General features: G+C 42.2%; 1 protein-coding gene across 1 annotated transcript; it reads left to right on the top strand.

The window, feature by feature from the left end:
- Nucleotides 1–619: 619 nt before the first annotated feature.
- mpx (myeloid-specific peroxidase) lies at nucleotides 620–6,612 on the top strand (the record flags this gene model as incomplete). The annotated part of the gene is made up of 15 exons (XM_083930176.1): nucleotides 620–683; nucleotides 768–855; nucleotides 1,364–1,539; nucleotides 1,716–1,848; nucleotides 2,564–2,693; nucleotides 2,781–2,987; nucleotides 3,080–3,443; nucleotides 4,157–4,317; nucleotides 4,430–4,688; nucleotides 4,778–4,948; nucleotides 5,047–5,284; nucleotides 5,386–5,594; nucleotides 5,761–5,798; nucleotides 6,037–6,105; nucleotides 6,487–6,612. 15 exons carry the CDS (start codon nucleotides 620–622, stop codon nucleotides 6,493–6,495), a joined length of 2,316 nt encoding a protein of 771 aa, XP_083786302.1. The 3' UTR covers nucleotides 6,496–6,612.
- Nucleotides 6,613–12,545: the final 5,933 nt, after the last annotated feature.

Below are 12,545 nucleotides of genomic sequence, written 5' to 3'. Positions count from 1 at the left end.
AAATCTCACACACTGTCAAAAGGTTTTCACATTTTTTTTCTAAAATGTGTCTGAAATGCTCCTTTAACACGTCTATATCTACATTATAATACTTAATTAGAAATGTATTTATTCAAATAGCTTCATACCAAATTACTAAAAAGCATATTACAAATACTGATAATGCTAGCATGATATAATGACTGTTGCTGTTGCCATGACAACCACTTTTACTGGTACTTCACACATCATCAGTCCTATCAGTTAGCCAGAAACAATAATTGATAAGATGAAGAATTCCCTTGAGCACTGAGAGAAGGAAGAAGGAAGTGCCCTTTACCGCCTGCAGCTTCACCTGAACAACTCCAGGGGCGGGACCTCGGAGGCGAGGCCTCGGGGCCTCAAACTGAATAAAAAAGAAGCTGACAACACTGTCAACTCCACATCACCAAGAGCACTTGAAATCTTCAGATAGCTTCACAAACCCAGGTAATGAAATGTGTATTTGTTTGTTTGTTTTTTACTTTGAACGCTTTGATAATTAGTTACATGGTGCTAAAGAAATCATTTTGAATGCATGCCTTTTGAGAAATAAATTAAATGTAGGTTTGATACTGACAATTGTTTCTTTATTTTAGAGATGCTTTTCTCTGCCCTTCTTATGCTGGGCATCTGCCTGGTTCCTGCTCACTCCAAACCAGCAGGTATAGGTTACATTCTTCACTACCATTCAAGTCATTTTGTCACAATTGATGGACAGTTTGATAGATTGCGTTGTTTCTTTGCAGGAGAACATTTAGGCAGTCCCCTCCTTCAACGCTGTTTTGAGGATGCAAAGAAGCTTGTGGATGACGCGTACAAGTACTCAAGAGAAGAGTGAGTTAATTTTGCTCTGTGACAATGTTGTAAATTCATTTAGCATTTAAATGTACGACCAAATGCAAGACCTTTGGTACGTTAGACATTTATTACAGTAACTCTGTGGCTTGGTGTGTAAGAAAAAGTTACATAAGCTCAGAGAAACACCACCATTTGGACGCATGGACGGATTACGAGAAAAAAGGGCCCCTGGGCACAGAGATGCAAGAGGCCCCCCACTCTATATTCGTAGGAACATGACACAAAATCCAAAGAGTCTACTTTGAGTCGTTTTTTAGTAATTTTGGGACTCCTAGTGTTCATTGTGCGCTTATTTTTATACGGTTTCTATGTGGTCATTTGTTTCTCTTTGTGGTCATTTTACATCTATTTTTAGTTTAGTATGTATGTCTTTTTAATTGTTTTGCACATAATTTAAGTCGTTTTGCATCTTTTGTCGTGGTTCTACAGTAATCCATCCGTGTTTGGGCATTATTGTTCAACTGCGTACATTTTTCTCCTCCAGGAGTCTGAGACGAGTCCGCAAGGAAGTGGTGCGTCCTCACGACACTCTTCGTCTCCTGAAGCAGCCTCGTGGTAACACACGTTTAGCTGTGAGGTCTGCAGACTACATGGCACAAACCATCCGTCTGCTGCAAGAGAGGACGCATCATGTGCACAAACGCTCGCTCAACGCGACAGGTTAGACACCAAAACAAACACACAGAGCTCACTTTTCTGACAACTTTTTCCTGATCTTGGTGGTCTAAGGTTTACTGTGTGGAACACTTAAAAGCCATATTTAAGAACTAGAAAAATAAAGTTGACATGCAAACACACATTGTTAATCGCTGATAAATGTTTTTCACATTTTTCAGATTTGCTCTCTGAAGAAGATCTGATGAAGCTTTCTGAAATAACTGGATGTTCAGCTCGAGTCAACCTACCATCTTGCCGCACTACACCCAACATAAACAAGTATCGCACAGCCACCAGCGTCTGCAACAACATGTAAGTGTCATCTTTTAAAATTAGATACGCATTTTTTTCGGTATTTTTTCACTTAAATTATCTTTATCATCTTTATATCTGTTAAGAGTAAAAAAGCATGGCTTTGTCGGGTGTGAGAAATCAGTTTTATATAATTGTTTTTTCTGAGTTTAAGGTGTGTAAATCCTTGGTTTCTGTATGGTGTTTAACATAACACTCAAGCTGTGAAAAAGTGCTGGGGGGATTGTTGAGAAGGGTGTATAACTTAAATCCTTGGTTTCTGTATGTCGATTAACATAACAGTCAAGCAGAAAATATGTGCTGGGGGGGATTGTGGAGAGGGGACATTTGGTGGTCGTGAAACATTGATAACATCTACTGGGGCCATGAACATTGGATGGTGTGTTTGTTGCTATTGTTACTTTGATGTTTTTGTGTTTGTAAGGTGGTTTGACGTGAACGTATATATGCTATGAAGCTATCTGGAGAAAGGGAGAGGACATTTTCGACTGTGTTGTTTGCGGCGTCTCTCCTGTATGCATGCAGCTTAGTGAAGACAGGATTTGAGAAACACTGAGGACTCTCTGAGATTGATTGCTGCTCACATTTTGCATTCAGAGGAATTGCTTATGAAATAAACCGAAATCTTAGGCCATACACCGCAAGAGCTGTGTACACTTCCTTTGGGTTTCTCAATCAGCATTTCCTAACGTGGACATCTCCTGTTTGCTTTCAGACAAAACCCTCGCAGAGGAGCCTCTAACACCCCCTTCGCCCGCTGGCTACCTGCAGAATATGAAGATGGCATCTCCATACCGAAAGGCTTTACCCTGAACAAAACAGTCAACAACGTCTTGCTTCCACTAGTACGACCTTGAAATCCCAGACATTTTGACCGATACATAAATGGTGATTTTAACTTAAAACTAAAAAAAAATCTCCTTTGCTCTCAGGTTCGACAGGTGTCAAACAACATCCTGAGCACAACGGACGCAGGCGTGGTCAACGACACGGAATTCACTCATATGGTGACCTTGTTTGGGCAGTGGAACGACCACGATCTCACCTTTACGCCCTTCTCCCCCAGCATCCGCTCCTTCAGCAATGGGATTAACTGTGACGAGAGCTGCGAAAGAACTGAGCCATGCATCCCTATCCGAGTCCGTTTGAAAGCTCAGATCCAAACATTGAGATGTGGTTGTTGCTTAAAGATTCTCTCCATAAACTTTGGTCTCTCTTTTACTACAAACAGATCCCTCCCGGCGACCCCCGCTTGCCCTCCGGCCCTGAAAGCTGCATCCCTGCATTTAGATCCGCCCCTGTTTGTGGAACAGGCTTCTCAGCTTACAACTTCGGCGGAGAACCCAACAAGAGAGAGCAGATCAATGCCCTGACAGCTTTCTTGGATCTCGGCCAGGTCTACGGCTCTGAGGAGAAGCTTGCCCTGTATCTTCGCGACCCTGACAGCGATAGCGGGCTGCTGCGCGTGAACACAGAGTTCAGAGACAACAGGCGCGAGCTTCTGCCCTTCCACCCTCTCCAGGTGAACATGTGCGCCACTCGCAAGAGAGTCACCAACGACTCAAACGCCAGAGAGGTGCCCTGTTTCATCGCAGGTTAGTCATCGTGCAAGCTCACTGTAATAGCTTTAAAAATGGTTCATCATTTATTAAAAATCATAAATAAGCCATAAGATTAAGAAATTTTGGTTAACCCTCACCCCATTACTTTTTTTTAAAATCCAAGGTGCGGTTTTTGGGGGGTTTTTCTTTCTTGAGGACAATATTAAAGTGTGATTCCGGCGCAAAATCATCCCATGGTCTTTTTCGGCACTTAGATACATCAAATAAGCCATTGAGCCATTTTTTTTAATGTAACAACTATTAATGGCGAAATCCGGGAGAGTCGCCAAACAGCCGGCCGCAGCTAACACTGATTAGCGCGGGGCAGTGCGGTGAAGGCGTTAAAACTGCTTTTTTAACCGCAAATTCTGCTTAAAATAACACCACATCTGCAGTAGCATTATAATAATACAAGAGCCCCTACATATAAAACGAAGCACCAACAACGTAGTTTGCGAACCCAGAGTTTATTAAATGAGTGTTTTAAAAGACTTACCAAGTCCATTCAAGTCGATCACCAAATGCAATCCAAAAGGAAGGAGCCCACTGGTGCTTTGTTTTATGTGTAGGGACTCTTATCATGCTGCGCCGGAATTACACTTTAAGATTTATAAAGCATTAAAAAATAATTAACACTTAATAGAGACATTGTTTACAATTCAAACTCTTAATAGAAAGATTACTGTATATGACATTCCTGTTTTAAGGTGATGTCCGCGTGGACGAGAACATCGCTCTGACGTCCATTCACACACTGTTTATGCGGGAGCATAACCGCCTGGCTCGTGCCCTGAAGAGACTAAACCCCCAATGGGACAGTGAGACACTCTACCAAGAGGCCCGCAAGATTCAGGGCGCTTACACACAGGTAGGTGAACCTGAGAGTCAGTCTGCACTTACGTTTAGATATTTACATCTCCAAAGCAGGTGTGGTACACCCTGCTGTGTTTTGCTTAAAGGTGTCTCTCTGTCTCTCTTAGGTGTTTGTGTTCAGGGACTACCTACCTCACATCGTGGGCGACGACGCAATGCGTAGACAGCTCGGCCGTTACCCCGGCTACAACCCTAACGTTGACCCCAGCATCTCCAATGTCTTTGCAACAGCAGCTTACCGCTTCGCCCACTTGGCCATCCAGCCAGTCTTATCCCGTCTGGATGCAAACTACAGGGAGGACTCTCGGTTCCCCAGTGTCCCCTTGTTCAAGGCCTTCTTCACCCCCTGGAGGATCGTCTTCGAAGGTGAGTTTGACAGAGACAATGGTCGTAACTTATCAATTACTCTACCTCAAACTGTCATACCTAATTTATTTATTTTGTTGTCTCTCCAGGTGGCATCGACTCTTTGCTCCGTGGTTTGGTCGGACGTCCTGCTAAGTTGAACACTCAGGATAACATGATGGTGGACGCTCTGAGGGAGAGGTTGTTCCAGTTTGTGATGCATCTGGCTTTGGACCTGGGCTCTCTCAACATGGAGAGGGGTCGTGACCATGGCTTGCCTGGTACATCTCTCACTCTGATTTTCAGTCTTTTTTTTTTTAAAGTTTCATTGCTTTCTTAATTGTCCTTATCTGATATTAATCACTGTTTACTCGTCCAGGCTACAACGCCTTTCGCGGGTTCTGTGGCCTGTCTCGTCCCAGGAACCAGGCGGAGCTCGCTCGGGTCCTGAACAATAACGACTTGGCCCGCAGGCTACTGCAGCTCTACCGTACGCCCGACAACATTGACGTCTGGATGGGAGGCGTGGCCGAGCCGTTCGTCCGTGGCGGCCGCGTGGGGCCTCTGTTCGCCTGCCTCATTGCATCACAGTTCCAGAGGATCCGCCAGGGTGACCGGTCAGTATGTGTGTGTGAATACAAACAGTAGTGCTACAAACAGTGAATGAATTTCTAACACAGTCTCTGTTGACACTGATCTCTTGTTTTTGAATAATCAGGCTGTGGTACGAGAACACGGGCGTCTTCACCCGGGCTCAGAGAAACGCCCTGTCCACTGCCTCCTTATCAAAGATCATCTGTGACAACACTGGTATCACAGCTGTCCCCACCGACCCCTTCAGCATCCTTTCAAACAGGAACCGGCTCGTCCGCTGCTCCAACATCCGAAGCCTGAACTTGTCAGCCTGGAGGGAGAGATCCTGCACAGGTGAAACAGCACCGGACCAAACGTTTTGACTGCAGGGGGGAAACTCTCAGCTCTTGAGTCACAATCATTTTTGTAAACTGTATTTTTCATTTAACCTGGTGTGTTTATCTCTTCTCTAACCACGTGTGTGAAAATCCTCCTTTATGTGTGGTGTTTGATCTTGCAGGCCCGGGTCAAAACTGTAAAGAAGTCAGTGATGAAGAGGTCGGTTTAAATACTAACAACTGGTAGTCACATTTTAAGAGCACAATGAAGCTATAAAACCTTTAAAAGATCACATGTAGATCATTCAACACCTTCTTAACTTTTTTGTCATCTTGGTGAAGGTCCTTCTCACTAAAAAATAAACAAAAAGCATTTACTGATAATAGCACAATTTTGCAAAATTAATTGAACCATAGAGGTAAAATATGCTTAACCTTTGTGTCTTCTTGACATACAGACTGTGAACCAGACGAACCAGAAGGACCAGCAGGACCAGCTGGACCCCGAGGGCCTCGAGGACAACGAGGTAGTCTATTCAGTTATCGTATGCCCCTCTTGTTCAGCCTGTTGTACATTGTGTATAATGCTAAATGTCACAGACTGTTTAATTTTCATATTTATTAAGACGAAAACATGAAATATAAACATATGTCATATATAAGGGGTATAAAAGGGTTCATGTCAATCAAGTGCTCCCAATTGAACAATGATTGAACAGTACAGTCAGGGCCTTTGTTATCATGTCCCAGGTGTCATAAATTGTTTTTTTTTATGTTTTTATATGAGAATCCATTACATTAGCAGCAGATTGGAGTATTTTTAGTAGATTCAAAGTTAAAAATGTGAGCAATTAGAAGCCTACAGTGTGCATCTTTTTGAAGGTATCTATACTTTTGTCTCTCTGCAGGTCCCCTAGGACCCCCAGGACCCCCAGGCCCGAGAGGCCCCCCTGGACCGCCAGCACTCAACATTAACGCTTCACAGACACACTCTGCCTTCTCTGTCCGCCTCGGCGAGTACAACCCATCCTCACACAGAATCCTTCTTTTCCGTGAGGTCATCTACAACGAACAGAACCTCTACAGCACAAAGACAGGCTTGTTTACATGTGTCACACCTGGTGTCTATCAGTTCAGCTTTCTCTGCATTAGCTTTGTGAGTACAGGAAATGTGGACCTGCGGTGTAACAATAAGCTGGTGCTGAGCAGTTTCAAGGTTTATGAGGCAGGTCAACACTTGTCATCAGGGGACACTTTGCTCCAGCTGGAGGCGGGAGACAAAGTGTGGTTGGAGGCCAGTGATGGGACCACTGGCATGAGCATCAAAAGCTACTTCTCGGGGCACCTGCTCTATGCCGTGTGACACAAACACTCTCCAGACTGAACCACCACACTCACCCACCAGTGGTCCGTGCTTCACCTCTTCACATCTGCTTTTAATTTGCAGCCTCTTTGCACTGATCTCCACTTCTATTAATCTTATCAAATATCTATTATTAATATATTTTCTATTTTGAGCTGCTGGACCAGACTAGGGCACATCACACAACTGTATATGTTTTATTTTTCTCTGAAAAATAATCAATAGATTTAGCAAGCGGCCTCATGAACGTGAGATTTATTGAAGCAGATCTGTTCATCTCTGTTACAGCATGCAGTCTATTTGACTGAAAACAATGGTGGGATTTCCAAGTATTATTATGAATATTTTATGCACTGATGAAATTTAAACATGTTGTTGAAAATGTTGTGTTGTGCTTTGTCTGCGAGGCTCTACTGAAACTTTTTTATTTTCCACTCTTTAAATAAACTGAAGAAACTGAGCAGCAACAAATGTGTGCATGTGTTCAAATTTCTTAGACAGTAGGAATTATTTAATGGACGTCTTATGTGAATCTCAAAAGGACAGACGACTGCGTGCGGTTAAATTGCAAAATGCAAAAAGAGGAAATAAAGAACTTTTATATTTTGTCTTATCAAGCTCAGATACTTTCCACCACAGTATTTGTTTTCCTTCATGAAGTAATATTGAACTTAACAGCCTCACTTAATTCCCCCTGTAGATGGAGCCATCGTTCTTTTTACTTTTAACTAAATAAATGTATAAATTATGCAGTGACATTATAAACTATTATATTAATATTCACATTTCAGAAGCTGAAATACGAGAATTTTGGGGGGGGATTCTAATAAAATGACTCAAACCGATTAATCGATTATTGAAATCAATGTAATAACTAATTGATTAATCTTCGCAGCTGTGAATATATGGGAAAAAGCACCCCCAGTTTAATTGCTATTTATTGTCTCCCCCATTTTAACCATGTTAAAGTCATCAAGGGTCACTAGAGGCCAGAACCCATGAACTGGATTTGGACGAAGGACAGGCACATTAACACACTAATATGTACACCTGTGGGTAGCTTACTGTATATTCTTCAGTCCATCTGGGCTGCAGGTGTTCACACTGTTAAAGGAAACTGCTGAGCTTGTGTCTTAAAGCAAATATTCAACATTTTGGGAGATATGCTGATTCAATTTCTGGTGTAGAGTTAGATGAAAGGATTAATAATATAACTCGTCTGTTAAATATGATGCTACAGCTGGCACCTGGTTAGCTTAGCTTAGCACAAAGACTAGAAACAGCCTTTCTTCACAGTGACATAATCTACCTACGAGCAGCTTTAGCGCACACTGCTGAGCAAAAGCCTCACCAGTGAACTGTGAGTGTTATGTGCCAGACTATTTATTGGTTCTGAGACTCCAGGAAGTAACTGTGCCCGTTCAAGAAACTGTCTGAGTAAAGAGATGCAACATGTTAATCTCTCTTTTTAACCTTTTGCCCTTCTGACAGTCTAGCTGTTTCCCCCTGCTGCCAGTCTTTGTGCTAAACTAAGCTATCGTGCTGTTGGCTATAGATTCATATTTTAACAGACAGATTTGAATGTGAGATTGTTTTTTTATCTGCTAATCTATCTCTGTCAGAAAGCCAATAAGCATAGTTTCCAAAAATATAAAACTATTCCTTTAAATGCTGATACATTGTCAGTGTGCTCACAGCTCGTTTCTGCTGCCGCCAGGTGGCCAAAAAATCAGATATTGCAGGTTTGAATTTGACTGAAAATCACATCATTTCTTAACTAAGAAATGTAACTTGGATATTTTAACTACTGCCAAATATACATTAGTATCACCCTAATTCAGCCAACAGCTTCCACCAAACAACACTGATATATCTTAAATTATCCCATGGTTTAATCTGTTATAGCCTCGGCAAATAGAGAGACCCATAGATCACTGCTGAACATGACTAAGACAATTCCACGGTCAAAGAACAGCAAATCAATGTCTTTATCATTGGATTAACTGGAGGTTTTCCCTTCCTCTCTTGTGGGATCGGTGAACGTACTGGGAGTTGAAAAAAGAAAAGAAAAAAAGAGAGAGATTACATCTGCATGAATCATGGCACAATGTAAAGTTTTCTGGGCTGTGTCTTGATAAAGCGCTCCTCCTCCTGGTTGTCTAACTGTGTATGTGCAGAGTGCCACGTAGTCCACCAGACTGTGTGTGTGTGTGTGTGTGTGTGTGTGTGTGTGTGTGTGTGTGTGTGTGTGTGTGTGTGTGTGTGTGTGTGTGTGTGTGTGTGTGTGTGTGTGTGTGTGTGTGTGTGTGTGTGTGTGTGTGTGTGTGTGTGTGTGGTGCAAACCCTGACTTGGTGCTCCAAGAGAAATGGAAACCCAGTATTTATGAAGGAGGAGAAAATATTCAAATTGTCTGTTTCTATCGTAGAGTTTTGAGCTTAGCTGAACCTGAGTTCTGCAAATGGGATGAGGGAAAAATCTACTGGAAGGAAATGTACGAGTGTGAAAAGCTGTAAAGGAAATGAACAGAAGCAGGGATGTTATGGGACAGAAGTTGTGGTGTTTGAGTGGAGGGGATTGAAGATAGGTGCGATAGAAGATTGACATTCATGCTTTCAGAGATGTGTGTGGTCCTGTTACATTGCGATCAGGTCATAATGATGACATGAAAATGCACAATTACATGCAAATGGAAACAATAATACTGATACTCCTGCAGCTGTATATTTGCTTCTGCAAAGCATATTTGTTAAAATATCTATACTATGTGCCTGAAATCTAGGCAGCTGGCTGCTGTGAATGCTTAAATGACGGCTTCACGTCTCATGGGAAGTTGCAAATGTCTGCCAGATGTTGACTCAGTGACAATTGGTGTTGGTTTTATGGTAAATTTAGCATCATGCAAGGACGGAGATCGTTTTTTTCCTCCTCTTTGCCCAATGACGTGTCTTGTGCAGGAGGCCTTGTCACTATTTTTCCCTCCTTATTCTGCAACCCAGACGTGGATTTATTCAAATTCTTTTAGCTTAAGCGGGTGCTCAAAAAAATCAGGAATGGGGGTGAATTCCAGCAACGTGGACAAAAGAACTCGGCTAATTCCTTGCAGATGTGTCTCTTGAGCTGTACGGGGGAACACTGTGCTGCCCTCGCTTGAGAGAAAAAGGACTCTGCACAAAGAAAGCTCAATGAATTACGAGCGAAAAAAAAAACCATCAGTGACCCAGTACAGCTGGTTCTGACTGTCTGGTGTTTCAGGGAGGAGAAAGGAGGAACCCCAAGAACACATGCACATAGTTTTCACTCTCTGTATGCAGATTCAGCACGGTTTATGTTAGTCCTCTAAGCAAAAACACAATCACGTGTGGGTTAGAAAGTGGGTCTTTTATGCTGAAAACAAAACGTACATGGTCGAATGGAAATGAAACTGCTAGAGGGCATCGCTGTAGACTAAACAGGAAACATTTACAAAAGAGCAGCCAGATTAATTTCTGATGTGTCTGGGATTCACACTGGAAAGATTTTTCTATGACTCTTTTCACTTTTTAAGCCTCAGAACGTTTCGGTATCACTGATGCATCTTCTAATTGAGACACTGGATTCTCGTTTCTCCATCAAACATTTTCCACTTATCTTTAAATCTCAAAAACAGCTCACACAAGTCTGCAGGGAGGATACATTTTCTGGAGCTCAACTCCACTTGGCTCTGATTGGCCACTCACAGCTTACACAAGCTGAAATGTAACGTCACGTGACTGTGACATGACGGGCGTCCTCGTGAGCCAAGAACAATACAGAACTGCTTTAACTGTAATTTACGGCATGATTTCACTGCTTTACTCCACCAATAAATAGAACCCATTGTCAGACTAAAAAAGTAACTTTGGTTCTTGATCTATTTCTCAGCTACTGTTTGGGCAAAATAGACTGTAGCTGTAATCCTAAATGTTCACATTGATTCATAAATTAAGATCACATTGTGTTTTTACAGCTCCCGAAAATGTAGTACCGTCTATAATGTTAAATATTCATAGCTAAATATGTAAAAATCAAAATTAAAGGTTCCCTGTGGAGTTGTTGGCAGCTAGTGTTTTGGAGCAACGTTTTTACCAGTGGGCCCATGTTTGGTTTGAACACAATTAAGCACGTGATGTGATACATGTGATACAGGTGAGCTTCAGGTGGCGGTAAGTGTAGCTTCATATAAGCAGGGAGGAAGAAGACTGCTAGCAAGTCAACTAAATGTAAACAATCAGGCTGTCCTCCTGCATTTTTTGTTCACACGTATTGAAAGCACCAGACGTAGTATAAGACATGAATCTTAGGTCCGGAGGCTGGTAGTGGATGGGTCCCAAACAAATCACACAGGTGAGCAGGGTTCATTTCCAGTTCCTGTTCATGTCCCAGGCGTACTGAGCCGACTCACAACCTATTTTACTAATCCTTACCAAGTCGCTTTCATGCCTAATCGTATCCATCACCCTTGTTGGCTAAAACCAGTCACGTAACGGCCGTTTTGGTGCCTATCCCTGACACCAAAAGTAACCGCTGTGGTCAACTTCCAGTCCATCGCCATCCTGCGGTCAACTTCCGCTCAAAGTTTTTATACGATATCCTACGAAGCTGTTCATGAGAATACATTGAATCAATACAGGTTACAGTTTGTACCTGTTTATTTGAACGCGAGGATATACACATTGAAGTGAGCAACATTGAATGTAAACAAGACTTTGTTTACAACTCCACATGGCATCTTTAAATTTTTGAAGGAACATTGAGAGATACTATTTGTCAAGAGTTTAAAACTCATCTGATTTACTTCAAACACCTGTCGTTTGATTTTGATTCAGTATTGCTAAACTCCGACTGGTGCACAGAAGTATGTGACATCACTTTTTTACAGTTTAGCCCTGCCCTCTCCAAACCAGTAGGATGAAACCAGCAGCACAACCAGTAAAAAGCAAAAGGGTTCTTCCCTTGGCTTCACTACGCCTTTAACATGATGTCTCACTTGGGTCTAATCGCCAAAGACTCTCATTCATTCATATTTTTTGTCATGCATTTCTGTTAAATTCTTACTTTCTCATGTAAAACTGGAATCATTAAGCCTCTCCTGATTGAAATCCTTTATGATATAATCTAAAGTAGTAAAAAATTGCAACCGGTGGTTTTATTACCGGTGGACATAGCCAGCCTAGCTGTTTCCACATTTTCCAGTCTTTGTACTAAGCAAAGCTAATATACATGAGAGTGGTGTAAATCTTCTTACCTGAATCTCCCGCCAGAAAAAAAGAAAAGGGGCATGTTTCCCAACAATGTTAAACTACAGTATTGCTTCAAACTTTAGAGAAGCAGGTTTGCGGACGTCGCTAGTTCAAGCGTAGGACTAACAACATCAACTTGAGCAGTGAAAGTGAAAAAACAGAGCTTCCCCCTTCCCTCATTACAACTCAGAGGTGCCCTTGAGCAAGGCCTTTAACTCCCAGCTGCTCCATCGTTGCTACTCAGTTAAAAACAGATCAGACCATTACAAGTGTAAATGTGGGTAACGGTGTGAGTGTACACAAGACGTTCCTGAAAAAGAAAGTATATTGCTTGCAACTTACTAC

Source organism: Echiichthys vipera (genome assembly GCF_963691815.1).
Source record: "Echiichthys vipera genome assembly, chromosome: 16".
Lineage (NCBI taxonomy): Eukaryota > Metazoa > Chordata > Actinopteri > Perciformes > Trachinidae > Echiichthys > Echiichthys vipera.
Note: the sequence above shows the minus strand (reverse complement) of the source record. Positions and strands in the feature narration are given on the sequence as shown.